The 20,956-nt window shown below is 42.5% G+C and overlaps 1 protein-coding gene across 1 annotated transcript in view; it reads right to left on the reverse strand.

The window, feature by feature from the left end:
- Positions 1-20,956, reverse strand: part of ARMH4 (armadillo like helical domain containing 4) — a 175,173-nt gene that overhangs the window by 22,206 nt on the left and 132,011 nt on the right. Inside the window, exon 6 of the mRNA XM_077264932.1 lies at positions 10,165-10,196. Within this exon, the coding sequence (XP_077121047.1) occupies positions 10,165-10,196 (32 nt within the window). The remainder of the gene's footprint in view (positions 1-10,164; positions 10,197-20,956) is intronic.

Raw genomic sequence — 20,956 nt, forward strand, 5'->3', positions numbered from 1 at the left:
AAGCTAGAAACAACAACTGAGGAAAATCCTGTCACATCCTACTTCTTAAAGATTAACTCTATAGAAGCAGCTATATGTTCCTTTTCTACCTATGCTATGTAATATACAGGAACATCCTGTATCATATCTGATATATAACAATATTCTGTGTGAAGTTCGGGCTTCTGACTGGAGGTGACAAAAATTATAGCCTGATTGGTGTTTCGCTTATTCAGTTTTCATTGGGATGCATTGCAGAATTGATTTACTGAGTTTGTGACCTTCCATTTGCAAATTTCTGAGAAAATCAGGTAAATCAATTCTCTGGTTGTAATTCTATGGATGAATAAGTTGGCAAAAAAGGCCAAATCGAGTCTGATATGAGCACAAGGCTCAAGTTTGCCATTCAGATCAATATAGAATCAACCTGTCTTGCCGGCTTCGGACTCTGTTCACAATGGGGAGTCGGATGCGCAGTCTTAGACTTTCCAGTTGCTCAGCCTGAGTTTGGGCTGCATTGTTGGTTTGTTCTCTGATGTTCAGCTTTTGCAGGAGTTAACTTTATGATTAACGTCAATTGAACAGTTAGGCTGCTGGGAATGCCTTCTCCCTTTAAATATGAGAACATTCCTGACTGCCGACTATAGCATTTGCGTTCCGGTCCTGTGTTGGAGTAACTGTTGATATTCATATCTTAATTTAGGTTCTGGTGAAGTATATCTTGTAGTTTGTCCTTCTCTCTATTTGTTTTGTGTTCTTCCCTACTCACATATTGTGTCATACTGATAATTTGCTTTGTTGTGTAGTTTACTTTATCCCTGTCTGTCTTTGTCTGTGGTTTCCATTACAGTTCACTTCCTGGAGGCATGGTTGAGGGCTTAGCTCAGGGCTGGACAGGAGATAGGGACAGGTCGGTGACTCAGGCCTCCTTACCATCAAGGGTACCCCTGAGTTAAGGAAAGTCAGGGCTCCCCTAGCCTGAGGGGCAGTTCAGAGGCCCCAGTTCATTAACTCCTGTTTTCCCATTGCTCCCCGTGACACACTCCCCCCTCTTTTTTTCCCAATTGGTATCTCCCAGAAAAGAGAATCTTGCCACATTCTGTCAAACTCCTAGTGGAGAAATCATCTGATTTGTTAATGACATATATTTGAGAAAAGTCTTATTTTTTAATCTACTGTCACTTTTTACGTCTTTCTGATGACTGACAGTTTCTCTTTAAGCCCCATATCTACTATATAATTGTCTAAGGTCCACTTCATTCTTTCTGTCTGTCCTTCTGTCTGTCTGTCTTTCTTTCTGTCACGGAAATCACAGGTCGCTGTTTGTTTGTGGCAAAAAGGCCACGACCAATCAGCGACGGGCACAGTCCGGCGGCAAAATGGCCGCTCCTTACTCCCCGCAGTCAGTGCCCACAGTCCATACTCCCCCCCAGTCAGCGCTCACACAGGGTTAATGGCAGCATTAACGGACCGCTTTTTGTGTGACCAACTTTTTACTATTGATGCTGCCTATGCGGCCTCAATAGTAAAAAGATCTAATGTTAAAAATAATAATAATAAAAAAAATCATTATATACTCACCTTCCGTGGGCCCCCGGATCCTGCTGAGGCCTTTCCCGCTCCTCGCGACACTCCAGTGACCGGTCCATGCATTGCGGTTTTGCGAGATGATGACGTAGCGGTCTCGCGAGACCGCTACGTCATCATCTCGCGAGACCGCAATGCACTCTTGGGACTGGAGCGTCGCAAGGAGCATCGGTAAACACCTCAGATGGATCTGGGGGGCCGACGGAGGGTGAGTATATAACTATTTTTTATTTTAATTCTTTTTTTAACAGGGATATGGTGCCCACATTGCTATATACTATGTGGGCTGTGTTAGATACTGCGTGGGCTGTGTTATATACCACATCTCTGTGCTATATACTATATGGGCTGTGCTATATACTACGTGGCTGTGGTATATATTACGTGGCTGGGCAATATACTACATCGCTGTGCTCTATACTACGTGGCCTGTGTTATATACTGCATGGGCAGTGTTATATACTACGTCTCTGTGCTATATACTACGTGTCTGTGCTATATACTACATGTCTGTGCTATATACTACGTGTCCGGGCAATATACTGCGTGGCTGGGCAATATACTACGTGTCTGTGCTATATACTACGTGGCTGGGCAATATACTACGTGGCTGGGCAATATACTACGTGGGCTGTGCTATATACTACATGGCTGGGCAATATACTACGTGGCTGTGCTATATACTACGTGGCTGTGTTATATACTACGTAGCTGTGCTATATACTACGTGGCTGTGTTATATACTATGTGGCTGTGCTATATACTACGTGGCTGTGTTATATACTACGTGGGCTGTGTTATATACTACGTGGGCTGTGTTATTTACTACGTGGGCTGTATGCTACTTGGCTGTGCTATATTTCTCTGCTGTATCTGTGCATCATGAATCGTCGTATGTGTTAAAGAGGGGGGCCCACTGAGACTTTTTTTCGCCCGGGGCCCTCAAAAACCTGGAGCCGGCCCTGGCTTCACTGATTGGTCACGCCCGGCCGCGAACAATCAGCGACAGTCCGCCCGCAAATTGGTGCAGAATTTGAACCACGCTTCGCTAATTGGTCGCGGCCGGCTGACCGAATCCTGTGTATAAATTGCATTCTGAAAACTTCATAAATAAACTACATACATATTCTAGAATACCCGATGCGTTAGAATCGGGCCACCATCTAGTTTCTTAATAAATATGAACTACTCATCGATTCTATTTTACTGGCTTTTTCTGGTTGTTTTTTTTTTACCATTTAACAATGAAGAAACTGGACATCTTTTGAGCCTTCCCATTGACCTTTTATTGTAAAGTATAGAACGACTTCCTACAGAAGATTCCTAAAGAATGGTCAGGTCACTTCTTTTAGCTGCTTGACGTCTTTCGAAACCTGAAGTGTTTAGAAGACTAGTCGTTTTTCATTCTTTTTCAGATGAATTTGAAGCTGAATCTGCTTGAAAAAGATGTTGTGTGCACACACCCTTAGACTGGTATCATGTTATATCCATTAGTGCAGTGATTATTTAGGAATGTGCCATCTTTGTCTGCTGGTTGTCTTTTTTATTTGATTATCTTTTTAAAATGTAATAAGAAAATATATATCTTTTATTACTGTATTTTCCGGCGACTTTTTAACCCCTAAAAATTGTCCCAAAAGTTGGGGGTCATCTTATACGCCAGGCATGTGCAGGGAGCGATCCTGGATGTTCCCAGGGTCTGAAGGAGAGGAGACTCTCCTTCAGGCCCTGGGATCCATATTCATGTAAAAAATAAAGAATAAAAATAAAAAATATGTATATACTCACCCCTCCGAGAAGCCTGGCTGTCACCGCTGCAAGCGTCTGCCTCCGTTCCTAAGAATTGCAGAGCGTGAAGGACCTTCGATGACGTCACGGTCAGGTGACCGGTCACATGAGCGGTCACGGACCAATCACAGGACTGTGACGTCATCGAGGGTCCTTCATGCTCTGCAATTCTTAGGAATGCAGGCAGATGCTTGCAGCAGTGACAGCCAGGCTTCTCGGAGGGGTGAGTATATACATATTTTTTATTTTTATTCTTTATTTTTAACATGAATATGGATCCCAGGGCCTGAAGGAGAGTCTCCTCTCCTTCAGACCCTGGGAACCACACGCCGTATAAGATGACTGGGCGTATAAGATGACCCCCGTCTTATACAGCGGGCATATCCCAAATTCCATATTTTATATGGAAAAGTTGGGGGTCGTCTTATACGCCCAGTCGTCTTATACACCAGAAAATACGGTATATATTTTTGGACATACAAAGTCTTTCACTTTTTTTTTTTTTGCTAAATTAAAGAAGCACTCCCATCAAAGTTTTTATCCTCTTAATATATTGCAATCATCATATTTTACAGCACTGTGTACTTACAATTGCTCATTTTGCCCTTCTACCCAGCTAATTCTTCTATTTTGTCTGCTCTATGTAGAAATGGAAGTGTCTTCTCCCTTCATTTATCATTCCCCTCTTTAATTCCTGACCCAGTTGCTCCCTCCTTCCCTCTGCCATTGACTTTTGCAGTGACTAATGACTTATAAAGGTAAAATTGACCTACGGTTTCTATATAGCGCTTAGAAGGATTCAGCTAGTCAATATTAAATCATGTGATGTCATAGACTTAATGGAAAAGAGAAGAATTAGCCAGGTAGAAAGGCAAAATGAGCAACTGTAAGTACATAGTGCTATATAATATGATGATTGCAATATGTTAAGATACAATTTTGATGGGAGGAGGAGGAGTGTCTATAGATCCATGAAAAATCACTGACGATATACAGCAGGTTTGAGCACAACTGTATATTGCCATCCGCGTGTTGACCATGTGCTGTCCGTTTTTAAGGCTAAGTGCACACGTCGCAGAATTGCCGCAGAAATTTTTGCAACTCCTGCCACGGGTATATCACATGCGGAATTGGCATGCATATTCCTGCTAAACACTAGCGTTTTGCAAGCATAATTAGCTTGCAAAATGCTAGCGTTTTCCAAGCGATCTGTAGCATTGCTTGGAAAACTGATTGACAGGTTGGTCACACTTGCCAAACATAGTGTTTGACAAGTGTGACCAAAGATATAATGTTAAAAACAATAAAAATGGTTATTCTCACCTTCCGAAGGCCCCCAATCTCCTCAGCGGTGCACGTGGCGGCTTCCGTTCCTATAGATGCTTTGTGTGCAGGACCTGCGATGACGTCACGGTCACGTGACCGTGACGTCATCGCAGGTCCTTCCAACAAAGCATCCATGGGAACGGAAGTGGCCGCGTGCACCCCTCAGAGGCGGGAAGACTCCGGGGGCCATCAGAAGGTGAGTATATCACTATTTTTTATTTTAATTTTTTTTTTTACCAATTATATGGTGACCAGTCCGTTGAGGAAAGTCTCCTCTCCTCCACCCTGGGTACCAACCGCACATGATCCGCTTACTTCCCGCATGGTGGGCATAGCCCCATGCGGGAAGTAAGCAGATCAATGCATTTTTAGGTGTGCGGAATCCCCGTGATTCCGCAAAGTAATGAACATGATGCGTTTTTTTCTGGAATGCGTTTCCGCTCAGGAAAACAACGCAGCATGTGCACAAAAAATGCGGAATGCATTCTATTAGGCTACGTTCACATTTGCGGTCAGCGCCGCAGCGTCGGGCGCCGCAGCGGCGCCGCATGCGTCATGCGCCCCTATATTTAACATGGGGGCGCATGGACATGCGTTGTGCTGCGTTTTGCGCCGCATGGCCGCAAGCGTTGGACGCAAGAAACGCTTCAAGTTGCATTTTTTTTGCGTCCAACTTTCGGCCAAAAAGGACGCATGCGGCGCAAAACGCAGCGTTTTAGCGTGCGTTTTGCCGCGTTTTCGTTGTGCGCTGCGGCGCCGACGCTGCGGCGCACAACGCAAATGTGAACGTAGCCTTAAATAGGATGCTTAATGTGAGCGTTTTTTTCACGGTTTTATAGCGTTTTTATAGTGAAAAACTGCGAAAAAAACGCAACGTGTGCACACAGCCTTACACTGCAATAAGTAGAAGAAGCCTTGTAATTTATTTTTGCCATTTTTTCAGGAAAAAATCACTGATGAAACACCGATGGTAAGAACTGATGCACAAACCTAACACTGATATAATCAGATCCAAAACACTGCTGAAAATCAATATGTGTTTTCACGTACATGAAAAATCACTTACAGGTGCTTCTCACAAAATTAGAATATCATCAAAAAGTTAATTTATTTCAGTTCTTCAATACAAAAAGTGAATCTCATCAGAGTTGCATCAGCTTTTTCACTGATGAGGGGAAAAAAGTGTCACCACCTTTTCCTTTCTACCAGTTAGTGAAAGGCCTCATTCATACATTCAGTATCTGGCCAGTATTTTGCATCAGTATTTGTAAGTCAAAACATCGTATGGAACAATCAAAGGAAAAGTATAATAGAAACACGTCACCACTTCTGTTTTTTATCATCCACTCCTGGTTTTGGCTTACAAACAGTGATGCAAAATACTGACAAATAGTGAATGTGTGAATGTGGCCCATAGACTCATGGACCCATAGACTTTCATAGCAGTGTTTGATCTGACTCCAATTTGTTGTGTCTGCAATTTTGACCACTCGGATCACGAAAAATCGCGGACATATGAACAGCCCTATAAGCTGTCATGGATATCAGCTCTATCCGTGAAAAAAATTGATAGCTCTTTTACGTGAAAAAACAATGTCCGAATGAGGCCTTAATCAAACCCTAGAGCAGACTCCTTAATCACCGAGACTTGAAACCAGATCCCTAAATACATTCAGATGCCAGATTAGACCCCAGACCTGAAAAAGATAAATAATCCGAACCCAAATCAGACACCTCCTTATACTCATCACAACTTGTACCCCATCTTCCTCTGCTCCTTGTGTCTCCAGAGACAGAGTCCTGAGAACAGACAATATTGTCGTGTTCTCTGCAAAACCGCACACAAAGTCCAGTGTCAGGGACAGAAGAAGACCAGGGAACAAAAGGTAGTGATTCAAGCCAGAAGGTCCCAGGTTTTACTGCACCAATGAGCACCATACGTATAGAGTGGAACCTGCAAGGGGTAACGTCTAAATGTATACATTATTATTGTGTACTAGATGGTGGCCCGATTCTAACGCATCGGTTATTCTAGAATATGTATGTAGTTTATTTATGAAGATTTAAGAATAATGCAATGAATACACAGGATTTTCCGGGTAAAATATATACATTATCATTAAATTTTATTGCTCATAGAACTTAATATAACTAAACGAAATTATTAAACAGATCATCAAAATATATAAACCATTACATGAGTGTCTAACTGCATTTAAATAAATCATCGGACGAAAGAAGTACATCGACACTATAATATATTTGTTGATAATATCAACCCAAAATATTTTTGCACACCACATTGGCTGACAGAACGTGTTCAGTAAACGTGACTGAACTACGTGGCACTGTGACTGACGGAACTTATTCAGTAAACGTGACTGAACTATGTCACACTGTGACTGACTGAACTTGTTCAGTAAACTTGACTGAACTACGTGGCACTGTGACTGACATAACTGGTTCAGTAAACGTGACTGAACTACGTGGCACTGTGACTGACTGAACTTGTTCAGTAAACGTGACTGAACTACGTGGCACTGTGACTGACAAAACTTGTCCAATAAACGTGACTGAACTACATCACACTGTGATGGACAGAACTTGTTCACTAAACGTGACTGAAGTACGTGGCACTGTGACTGACAGAACTTGTCCAGTAAACGTAATTGAACTGCGTGGCACTGCGACTGACAGAACTTGTTCAGTAAACGTTAGTGAACTATGTGGCGACCAATCAGTGACGCGGGATTTCCGTTACAGACAAACAGACAAAATTAGACGATTATATAGTAGATTGTAGTGCAGCGGTAGCACACTTATGCTATGAGAAGGCAGTGACCCACAAAACTCCTTTAATGTGTTTCTTCACAGCATTAAATGTCCCAATTCACACAAGTGTATGTAATCTCAGTGCATAGTATTAGTGTCCATTTCACGGCACTACATACTACACGGCATCCTTCCGTTTACAGTCACTAAACACGCTGGTCTTCCCTTTGAACTGTAGCTGTGGGCGACTGCACCGCCATGTCAATGTCTCTTACTCACAGCCATACACAATCCTTGATATCCTCCGGATTGCAGTCGTTACACACGCCAGTCCTCCTTTGGGCACAGGACAGTCTACCTCCTGTTCACCTCCGGGCACAAGACAGTCCACCTCCGAGACCAGTTACCGTGGATGGCAGCACCGCTGTGTACACTGTGGATGCCAGGCCTATTGGCCCCGCTCTGTCCTGTGTCTCTTCACAGAGACAAAGCTCTGCGGAGCCTCTGTACTCTCACCTACACCAAAACTAAAATTGGCCTTGACACACCCAAACCCTTTACTGCAGGGCTTTTAACAAAGAAACCTGTGGCCTGGAATGAAACGGACAGCACGACTACCATCCTGCAGTCTGTTTCACAACACAACATCCCAGCGCAGGTTTCCCCTACATCTGCCTTGGACACTAGCATGTCCAAGATTAACACTTTCTTTCATTATTTCTAGTCTGCATTGCAGCCGCCGCTACGCCCTTGACTGCCATGCACTCCTATGGCCTTCATACACCTCCGTGCACAACCTGGGGAGAACACACATTGACCCCTACCTGTGATATCGGTCACTGCTTCACCACTGCAATCACAGCTACACCTGCAACAGCAATGCCCCCACTACACCTCCGTACGCATCCTGGGGAGAACAAACAGTGACCTCTACCTGTGACACCGGTCACTGCCTCACATTATATATATATATATTTTTTAATTTATTTATATATTATCTACAGCTGTGTAAATCCACAAGGGCATAGGTAACAAGGTAGCTTTGAAAGCAAAAAGCAACATGTCAGAAAGTAAATATTTATGTTGTGCTATGACATAAGTAAAATAAGATTGTGTAGAATGTAATCCATTAGGAAATGTAGAAATGTTCTAATATCCAGCCTCTTGGACCTGATTCTTCTCCATGTCCAGTTATATCAATCAGTGTGGATTAATCTGCACTGCACCAAAATGCGCTACCGCTGATTGTTTAATTACAAGGCAGTGGCTGGCAGCGACTGTGGGTAAACCCCGCGCTTCTCATCCAATTATCAATGCGTGCATGTAGTCTTGGTGGACTGTTTATTGTGCTTTATTAAATTTCTCACCCACAAACAAGTGCCTGCGTTCCCTGTATTGATTGTGTGCTAGGGAAAACAACAGGCACGCTGCTATGAGTTATAACAGAAGGGGAGATTAGAGATCGCAATGGCTTCAGCATATGGCTTTTCTTGGCCGACTTTCGGGAAAGTAACCTGTAGAGAGGCACTATATCGTTTTTAGGACCAATGTTATGTACTGGTTACTGAGAATTTTTTACTGCAGTCTTACAGCTGTCTGAGCTCCATGTTTCTAAGGCTGGAATCACACTGTTTTTCACGACACAATTCTGTTTGAGGAACAGAAATAAAAAAAAATATGTCACCTTTAAAGGGAATCAGTCACCGGGTTTTTGCCGCCTAATCTGAGAACAGCATAATGTGGAGACAGAGACCCTGATTCCAGCGATGTATCACTTACTGAGATGGTTGCTGTGTCACAAAGCACTGTTTTATCAGCAGGAGATTAGTATAACTAGAGGACTAGTAAACCTGCTGTCATGTAGTCCAACCCCACCCCTTCTACTGATTGGCAGCTTCCTGCCTATGCACAGTGTACACAGAAATCTGCCAATCAGTGGTGTGGGTGGGGCCATATACAGATCAACATTTAAAGAACTGATAGAGCTGCAGCAGATAAAACAGAAATTTTATCAAAGCTGCAGCAAGCAGCCCAGTAAGTAACACATCACTATATATGATTTGTCTTCCAGTAACTCTGTACAGAAAGGTGTGCGCAGTTATGGAGGCACAGTACGTTTGCTGCATCTGCGTCTTTCTCTACCCCACTCCTGTGTCGCGGCTAACAGCAGCCGAAGTTAGATAGTGCACATACACATTCTGGGACTATCAGCTGTGTATCCACCAGACTTCTGCACAACACAACTGATGGTCCCAACCCCATTTATAAGGCAAGAAATCCCACTTATTAAACCTGACAGGGCACACCTGTGAAGTGAAAACCATTCCCAGTGACTACCTCTTGAAGCTCATCAAGAGAATGCCAAGAGTGTGCAAAGCAGTCAAAGCAAAAGGTGTCTACTTTGAAGAACCTAGAATATAAGATATAATTTCAGTTGTTTCACACTTTTTTGTTAAGTATATAATTCCACATGTGTTAGTTCATAGTTTTGATGCCTTCAGTGTGAATGTACAATTCTCATAGTCATGAAAATACAGAAAAATCTTTAAATGAGAAGGTGTGTCCAAACTTTTGGTCTGTACTGTGTATATATATATATATATATATATATATATATATATATATATATATATATATATATATATATATATATATATAAATATAGTTTCCATTTAGCCAAAAAAGAATTAGAAAATAATTTTGAAACCTTACCTTATCTTTCAGTTTTTCCATCCAACTTCTTACTAAAAAAAAAAGATAAATAAAATAACAATAAGTAAAGTAAGAATCAATCAATAATATAATACCATAATATATTCATTGCATGATTAAATATTAATGTAAGAAAAAACTCTTGCACTCACAATATATTAGGCACATACGGCAAACTTATCCATAGGGCCCCCTTTAACCCAACTTGTGCCAAAGGAGAGTCTTTTTGATGTATATTCATGGGTTGTGCACTGCCTACCTTTCATCAACTACAGTTTCATATACCAGTTTTTTTTTGTATCAGACCTTCTTTTTTTTTTTTTACATTTGACCTTTACATGCAGGACACATTCTGGGATATTTTCCTGGTGTTTGTGTCTAATGTAAAGCCTGAACGTAATGTGAACAGCACACTATAGAGTCAAGGTAGAAAAATTAGAGCAGGTAAGCAGAATTGCCAAATGTCCCGAAATGTCTGTGGGGGTTCCAAAAAAGAGGAGAACCCTATTAGACTCTTAGAAGAGTTGGAAAATCTGAGCATTGCTGAAACCCCCCGAACTTTGGAAATGTTTAATGCGCATGACCCTTGAATGCTCTGTCTTTAAATGGGGGCATGGAAGAGGTGTTGTTGGGCAATTCCTGAAAATGAGTATGGCAACATGGGAAAAAACTCCACGACCATTACCTTACCGGATGAGAATGTCAAAAAGTTAGCAAGTCTGAAAATAGATGTTGCCCATTGGAACCCAATTGCTTCTCTCATTTAGCAGAAGTTTTGGGGAAAAAAATGTCATTAGTTGCCATGGGTAAACTCTGTTCAGTATATTAGATTTCTTTTAGTTAATAATATCTTCATCATTTGATGGGATATACCTATTTTACTATTGTTTTTCTTTTAGTTGGACTCTGACCTAAACAAAAACCTAAATTCTCAACTACCATGAAATTAGAGGCATAGGGAAGTACAGTAGAGACCGTGTCCAGTATTACAGCTCCTTACAACACAATGCTTGCAGGAAATATGGCAGTGTACATAAAGCCTAAGGGGCACGAATCCTACGTTAGGGGATATTAACTCTTCATGCCCTTGTGCTGTCAATTCTGATCACAGCTGTGGTGCTAACAAATCTACACAAGCACGAAAACCATGTGGAGAAGGGAAAAAGCCACACACTTTGCGTAAGTTAGTTTACTCAATATCAATGTCATGCAAGCCTTGGGGGGGATGAGACTCATGTGCGTCCCACTGGGACACACTCTATCATTTCACTAAATGCAAAAACATGATTATGTTGAAAAGCTTTCATTGTGATACAGAGGCAGAGTCTTCTGCAGCCACGAGGCTTTCCATCTCACTTTTGAAGAAGATATTAGCGTTCTGTTAATATTTAATATTGCAGAGATGTTCTTTTTGTTAATAATACCCCGAGGTTATTGAAGACCTTAAATACGGTTGTGACATAGCGCTCACTGTGGAATAATCATCTTCTTGTATAAACAGTAATATTATGTTCCAGGCAGGTTTACAGCAGTCATTCACATATGAAAGAGCTCTCCATATAAAGATGATTATTTGGGAGAATAAGTGGAATGGATTTTGGTAAATTGATAAAAATAAAAGGGCATTCCCTTCTTTGCCTTTTAATGGCCGAAATCAGAATACCTGTTTATTTGTACCGGCCACCAGATGGGCTGTTAGGCAACTGATCTGAGCTTTGCTCCCTTCACCCCAGTCTGCTGAATTCTCTTGTGCTCCATGTCAGACTTTGCAAATGGCATGGCGTGAGCTCATGTGATCAGCTGCCTGGACCTATATAACATATCTGTTTTGGCAGTAAGACTTTTAGGAATTCTGGAGTCCTGTGTGCCTGCAGCCTCTCGGACCTCTGCTACCTGTTCCCAGACTCCAGTCCACCAGTAGTCTTCAGGTCCTCTGCCACCTGTTCCTGGTCTTCTGTCCACTTGTAGTTTGCAGGACCTTTTGCTACCTGTTCCTAGACTCCAGGACTTCTGCTACCTGTTCTCCGGCTCCTCTCCGCCTGCGGTCTCCAGGACCTCTTATATCTGTTCCCGATCTCCTGTCCGCTTGAGGTATCCAGGACCTCTGACACCTGTTCCCATGCTCCTGTCTGCCTATGGTCTTCAGGACCTCTTCTACCTGCTTCCCGATTCCCTATCCATCCACGGTCTCCAGTACCTCTCCTACATGTTTCCAGCTTACCTCACTTGCCCCTGCTGCACCGATGCTCATTGCCCATGTGCCCACCCGGACTTTGGGCTTGCAGAATCCACCCCACCAGGTGCGGCTAATGAAAAAACAATTGGAGTTTGTAACAGTTGTGGTGCAGTGCCCGTCTTGTGTTGGACTGTACCGATGGCAGATGTTCTGTCGATCCTTATAGGGAGTACTTTCATACAGTTTACTCCCATGAAGTTGTCTAAATAACAATGCGAGTTAGTGCTACTACCACCAAGAATGATAAGTGCCTGGGTAGCAGTGCCACACACTGACAAAGTAAATGACTCCATATTGATCTCAAATACTACTAACACACTAATCATTAGAGTTGAGTGAATTTGTTCGGATTCGGTTGCCGAATCTGAATTTGCCATATTCGTGCCATATTGGTACCCTATTCGTGCCAAATTTATGTTTGATGATCGGTTCTGAACATATTCGGTAATTTCTACTCCCGTTGACTCTAATGACGTTCGACTGTGTTCAACGAATATTGCAAAAACAATATTCGCTGCCGATCGAATTCAGACCCAAGTCTGAACAAATTCGCTCAACTCTGCTAATCATATCATTGCTCCATACATTAAAATCCGCTTTTTATGGATACATAGCCATTCTTATCATAGGAAACTGTATTTGTTCTTACACATTTTTTCATGTTGATGTGTAAAAACAGATGTCACATGGATATAAAATAAGCATAGAAGTATGGAATGTGGATGACAACACGGATGAAAATTGTTTATTTTTTCTGTGTGAAAATCAGATGATTTGTCATATGCTCGTCTGAACCTGGCATAGTTAGGTCCATATATATTTGAACAGAGACAACATTTTTCTAATTTTGGTTATAGACATTACCACAATGAATTTTAAACAAAACTATTCAGATGCAGTTGAAGTTCAGACTTTCAGCTTTCATTTGAGGGTATCCACATTAAAATTGGATGAAGGGTTTAGGAGTTTCAGCTCCTTCACATGTGCCACCCTGTTTTTAAAGGGACCAAAAGTAATTGGACAGATTCAATAATTTTAAATAAAATATTCATTTTTAGTACTTGGTGAAAAACCCTTTGTTGGCAATGACTGCCTGAAGTCTTGAACTCATGGACATCACCAGACGCTGTGTTTCCTCCTTTTTGATGCTCTGCCAGGCCTTCACTGCGGTGGTCTTCAGTTGCTGTTTGTTTGTGGGCCTTTCTGTCTGAAGTTTAGTCTTTAACAAGTGAAATGCATGCTCAATTGGGTTGAGATCAGGTGACTGACTTGGCCATTCAAGAATATTCCACTTCTTTGCTTTAATAAACTCCTGGGTTGCTTTGACTTTGTTTTGGGTCATTGTCCATCTGTAGTATGAAATGACAACCAATCAATTTTGCTGCATTTGGCTGGATCTGAGCACACAGTATGGCTCTGAATACCTCAGAATTAATTTGGCTGCTTCTGTCCTGTGTCACATCATCAATAAACACTAGCGACCCAGTACCACTGGCAGCCATGCATGCCCACGCCATCACACTGCCACCGCCGTGTTTTACAGATGATGTGGTATGCTTTGGATCATGAGCTGGACCACGCCTGCGCCATACTTTTCTCTTTCCATCTTTCTGGTAGAGGTTGATCTTGGTTTCATCTGTCCAAAGAACGTTCTTCCAGAACTGTGCTGTTTTTTTAGATGTTTTTTAGCAAAGTCCAGTCTAGCCTTTTTATTATTGATGCTTATGAGTGGCTTGCACCGTGCAGTGAACCCTCTGTATTTACTTTCATGCAGTCTTCTCTTTATGGTAGATTTGGATATTTATACGCCGACCTCCTGGAGAGCGTTGTTCACTTGGTTGGCTGTTGTGAAGGGGTTTCTCTTCACCATGGAGATCAGGGCCGGCTCCAGGTTTTTGAGGGCCCCAGGCAAAAGAGTCTCAGTGGGCCCCCTCTTTAATGCCACGATTCATGATGCACAGATACAGCAGAAAAATATACCACAGCCAAGTAGCATATAACACAGCCCACGTAGCATATAGCACAGCCCACGTAGCATATAGCACAACCCACGTAGTATATAGCACAGCCACATAGTATACAGCAGAGCCCACATAGTAGATAGCACAGCCCACGTAGTATATAGCACAGCCCACGTAGTATATAGCACAGCCCACGTAGTATATAGCACAGCCCACATAGTATATAACACAGCCCACGTAGTATTTAGCACAGCCACATAGTATATAACACAGCCACGTAGTACATAGCACAGGCAGCCCACGTACGTAGTGTATAACACAGGCAGCCCACGTACGTAGTATATAACACAGGCAGCCCACGTAGCATATAGCACAGCCACATAGTATATAACACAGGCAGCCCACGTAGTATGTAACACAGGCAGCCCACGTAGTATATAACACAGGCAGCCCAGGCACGTACGTAGTATATAACACACAGGCAGCCCACGTAGTATTTAGCACAGCCAGCCATGTAGTATATAGTCTACAAGTCCTGTCCCAGCATCATTCAGATGCCATACTGTAGAGGTCTGTCTGTGTAGTGTAGGACTCTGACTACAAGTCCCAGGCAAGCTGCATCCCCCAATGCTTGGGACCAGGAACTTGAAAGGAAGACAGTCACACTGCTTCACTTTCACCATCACGTCACATCACATCACTCACCAGCCAGTCACGAGTCGACTCACCCACCACCACGCCATCGCCGTCACCCCCGACCGTTGTGGACATAGGATCTGCACATGCATGTACTAACGAATGCTGCTCATCTTTCTGCTGCTTGCTGGAACTGGATGGTGGACCCGGATCGTGACGATCTGTGTGTCAGCGCTGTTCTTCTTAGGATGACGAGCTCCTCACTCTCACCCGGAAGTGATGACCGCCGGCCCGGAAGTGACTCTTCTATCCCCATGGTGATTGGTGAGTATTATTTCCTGCAGTCCCAGAGAGCTCAGTGTGCCGCCTCCTGCTGCCGGGAATCATATATCCGCTCCTGCTCCGCCTCCGAGTCCTGGCTGGAGTCACACACAGCACACCACTAGCACAGGGAGGGAGGGTCAGGATGTAGTCCAGCTTCGGGGGCCCCCCAGGAGCGCATGATGCGCTGCGCATCAGTGTCAGCATAATAAGTGTCTTACCGTTATGGGCCCCCCCCCGGTCTCGCCAGGGCCCTGGCACTTGCCCGGGTGCGCCGGGTGCTGATGCCGGCCCTGATGGAGGTTATTCTGCGATCATCCACCACTGTTGTCTTTTGCATTGATGAGTTCACCAGTGCTTTCTTTCTTTCTCAGGATGTACCAAACTGTAGATTTTGCCACTCCTAATATTGTAGCAATTTCTCGGATGGGTTTTTTCTGTTTTCGCAGCTTAAGGATGGCTTGTTTCACCTGCAGGGAGAGCTCCTTTGACCGCATGTTTACTTCACAGCAAAACCTTCCAAATGCAAGCACCACACCTCAAATCAACTCCAGGTCTTTTATCTGCTTAACTGAGAATGACATAACGAAGGGATTGCCCACACCTCTCCATGAAATAGCCTTGGAATCAATTGTCCAATTACTTTTGGTCCCTTTAAAAACAGGGTGGCACATATTAAGAAGCTGAAACTCCTAAACCCTTCATCCAATTTTAATGTGGATACCCTCAAATGAAAGCTGAAAGTCTGAACTTCAACTGCATCTGAATTGTTTTGTTTAAAATTCATTGTGGTAATGTCTATAACCAAAATTAGAAAAATGTTGTCTCTGTCCAAATATATATCGACCTAACTGTACATGTCATTGTATCTTTAAATTTCAGCTCCCCTTCCTCCCATCACAGGATCACTGACTTGACTAGAAAGTCAATGGATATACTGCTTGGCTTGAGTAAAGGACCTACCGTATTTCCCACATGGCATTGTACAGGACGTTTGGCTTTCACTCTTCCCACCCAAGGTAAAGAATGGTTTAGGCAGCAAAAAGTTACACTGATATGAGTTCGTCCTCATCATGACACTTAAGAGACTGTCCTTCCATTCTTCTTCCATCTGTTGACCTTCAGTAACCCCATAGGTAAGACAAACCAATTATGTAATGGAAACTAGGAGGCTTCCTGCCAAGAGTGCTCAGAGTATTCTGTATAAATATAGATTTACCCACAGATCTGGTAATTTTTCTTTAACACAAACAACCACAAGTATCTTTTACTGCTACATCTGCTTGCAATTATAGAACAATCTGCGCCAAAATTATAGAACGAACTGCACCACAATTATAGAAAAATCTGCGCCACAATTGTAGAACGATCTGCGCCACAATTATAGAACAATCTGCGACACAATTATAAAACGATCTACGCCACAATTATAGAATGATCTGAAACAATTATAGAACAATCTGCACAATTATAGAACAATCTGCGCCACAATTATAGATCAATCTGCGCCACAATTATAGAACAATCTGCGACCCAATTATAAAACGTTCTGCGCCACAATTATAAAACGATCTGCGCCACAATTATAGATGCATTACACAATATACTTCTTCCCCATCAGGTAGTTTACAAGAGCACAGCATGGGGCATACTTCTCACAGGGTATGATGGAAAGGATATCTCCAATGATTCACATTCATAATGTAGTGTAATGAGATGCCGGGTTACCACTGTATGTACATCACGGTGCTGTAATGCTGGTCACATGCAGTGTTTGCTGATTGCCCCTGAATTTAGACAAAATGTTTTCTTAAAGTCACTCTTCTTTTTTTTTTTTTTGTGCTGTTGGATTCATTGCCATTTTTCTTTTGTGTCAAATTATCCAAAATAACACACGGGGGTTCATGAATTTGGCCCAAAATAAAAAATGCTCTTTAATTTTCATTTTAACCTTTTTGTGGTAGAAAGAAAAAATCACTCCAGTTAGAACTATTTTGGGCAAAAAAAAAACGAATCGGCCACAAACATCTGGATTTCAAAAACCATGTCCACAACGGCAATAGCAAACAGAGGAAAGAACAGACAACCAAAACGAAAATAGACTTAAAAATAGGCGCAACATAAAATATGAATTTGCCGCAAAACAAAAAACAGCCTCGTAATATGAAAAACGACACAAAAATAGGCACAGATGCAATAATGAATAAGGCCCTATATCTGCCAAAATTTACTTGCAGCACTACAATGAAATTAAAGGGGCTGTCCAATAAAAACAAGTTATCACCTATCGGCTAAGGTCACACAACTGTATGTTCTCATCTGAGATAATCAGGCCGATTATGCTAATGATCATACTGTGTTCAGAGTGTGATCCAATTTTCTCGTATATGGAGAAAATGTATCTACCTTCTTCACTTTGTCAGTCTGTGGAAATTGCATTGCACTCAGATGTCATCCGAGTGCGGCCCAATGTTTTCCATGGACTCATTGACTTGCATGGCCGAGTGACTTGCACGGCCCCATCTTATAACATTGGTCTAAATGTGATCTAAGGTTTTGTCGAACCGATAAATACAGTTGACGGCAAAAGCCCATCCTCTGATTACTTGATTGGCAAGGCTCCGACCACTGGGACCTACACCAAATGGAAGAACTGATGAGCTTTTATCCTAGGCAGGAAACTGCTATCCCTGTTAGAAAATAGAGTGGCAGGTCGAATGCCCGATACCCGCTCCATTCACGCTCTATGGGGCTAGGGGAAAAAGTTGAGCACAGCGCTCATCGCCTCATATGGAATGAATGGAGCGTCTGTTGACCATGCATGCTGCTGCTCCACTGTAACAGGAATAACAATGCCCCGTTCTACCGATCAGTGTGGGTCCCACCGATTAATAATGTCACCTATCCTGCAGATAGGTGACAACTTGTTTTCAGCATACAAATCCTTTAAGCAGTACACAAGACATATTCAAATCAATGGGCACAAGTCATCCAAAGCAAGGCACACTTTTTGCAAGTATTCTCATCTCTGTCCCCATTGAGACCTCCAACTCTTAAAAACGTGGGTTTTCTAGGCCAGCCATCCCTTGCAATGTGAAGGAGGCCTATGGGAATAAGGTAAAAACTTATGTACAGCTACATTTGGGGCTATTGATGAGCGTATATCATCCTGAGGTGACCACAGTCTACATTGATGGCATGGTATTCAGCATAGGGACCATTGCAATAAATCAAAGTGCAAGTATATTGCACAGTGTACGTTTACAGTCACCCTCTGTGTAGGAAGCAGCAGACTGAGGCTTAGATGACACTTTTTGGCCTCGGTCTGGTGAATGTGAGCCGAAGAGAATGTTAAAGTATGTGCCGAGAGCTTTTTCCACTTTTGCCTAAGTGCACTTAGCATTAGTGGTGAAGAATAAATGAAATCATTAGCGCAAGTTTTAATTCTACAATTTTTTTTATAAATAGCCCTTAGATGTTAATGACTGAGCATAGAATTGGCTGAGCAATCAATAGTTCCCTGTTGGCTCCTGCTGAAAAATTAGTAGCAAGCACTTCATTTACTTACATTGATTCCAGGACCCGCATTCTGTTTTCCTTCTTTCACTACCAACTTGATCTATTAATATTCAATTAACCTCAATCCCAGGCATTTAACACAGTGATGATCAGGGTTCCCCCCCCCCCCCCATGCAAAATTCCTTTTGTGATTATTCTCCACAACAACAATGAATATCTTCGATCTTTTCTGCTGCTCTTCCTCGTGAAATGAACTTTAGAAGAGAAAAATGCAGAATGCGATGTTTCCCTGCAGTGCAGTGCGTGTGATGCAGACATATCATTTACTATATTTTCAATAATTTATAGATTAAGTTGATTTCATCCTTTACAGAAGTAATTTATGAGGAAATGTTGTCGGCCAAAGATGACGAGATATTTTAATAGATATAATATTGCTTTGCTCTAAACTACATTAAAATCCCTTTTTTCCTGGCTGGAATATTACATTATGATTATTATTCATTATGTCGGACTATGGGCTTTAGTGATCAAAATGGTCTAACTAGAAAACCAGACCAGTAGATGTAAACCAGTTATGCACATTTTTTTTGGGATGCCCTATGTCCAAGTCAGACTGATCTTCTTCATTAGATCTAATACAAATTATACAAAGTGGTGGCCACTTCGACTCCTTAGTTTGCTATAGCCTTAACAGAGTGGCTAGGACTATGTGCCACACAGGGGCGTAATTACAGCGGTAATGACAGCAGCCCATGAGGGTGAGGGAATAGAGTGGTCACATCAGCAGATGTCACCACTCCATAGGGCCTCCGATGACACACTGACCGGAGATAACCCTCCCTCAGTGTATCATCGGAGTTCACTTTACGGCACTACAGCATTGAGAAAATTCACACTCTGTAGTGCCGCAAGTGACAGGTGAACTCAGGTGACCTGTCGGCAGTGGAGTGATACAGTGCGGAGGATTATCTCCGTCATTGTATCAGTGGAGCCCCAGGAGAACGGTCGCATCTGCTGATGTGACAGCGCTCCACGTGAGATCGTCGTGGGACAACCGTTATTAATTGGATTACGTAATAGTAGAACACGGCACTCGTAGTAGTGTATAGAGTAGGTGCTCAAGTAGGGTATCCAGCCCAACAAATGATTAACTGGATTACGTCAGACACAGGGAGTATATTGTTTATTATTTAAATTTTATTTGCAGATGATCGATGGCTTCGGGGATTAGGTGTATATGGTAAGTATGTACTATATGTGTACTGTATGTGTTTTTTTTTGTTTTTTTTAACATTCAACACATTAGCCGGATGATGGGATTACTTTCCCATCATTGGCTAATGGTGTAACTGTAGCACGCATAGCCAGATGGGATTAGTAGTCCCATTGGAGGATGCCTGCCTACACACAGACACACTCACACAGCCCCGCACACAGACGCAGATTCACGCAGACACCGGCACACACACATACACACACATAGCTCCGCCCACATTCTGCCTACACACTTCCCTCCTCCTGATCTGCAGCGTTTCTAGCACCCACATCCGCAGCAAATCCTCAGATCTTTTTTACATCTGTGGTTTTGCTGCGGATGTGCCTGACTCAATGGAAGTCAATGGGTGCAGAAACACTGCAGATCCGCAAAAAAAATTGACATGCTGCAGAAAAAAATGCTGCGTTTCTGTTGTGCACAACAAATCTCCATTGCCCATAGATTAACATTGGCTGTGCACTACACTGCAGACTTGATGCGAATCCGTGTAGCCAAAAACGAGGCGGATCCGCATCTAAATCTGCAACGTGTGCACATAGCCTTAGGGAATGAATGGAGCAGTGGTCGAACATGTGCTCTGCAGCTCCATTCTAATGGGAATAAAATTGGGCCATTCTGCCAACTGGTGCAGGTCTCAGTGGTCCAAACCCCCACCGATCAGCAAGTTACCTATCCTAGAAATTAGATGATAATTTGTTTTTAACCTATTCTAAGGATGGGTCATCAATATCTAGTTCTTAATAACTAATTTAAAGCAATATTCTATGTAATTCCCTTTTTCTTTTTTTTTTTACATATAGCCTGTTCTGTAATGTTCATGCCTTGATTTGAGTATGATCT

Source organism: Ranitomeya variabilis, chromosome 1 (genome assembly GCF_051348905.1).
Source record: "Ranitomeya variabilis isolate aRanVar5 chromosome 1, aRanVar5.hap1, whole genome shotgun sequence".
Taxonomy (NCBI): Eukaryota; Metazoa; Chordata; class Amphibia; order Anura; family Dendrobatidae; genus Ranitomeya; species Ranitomeya variabilis.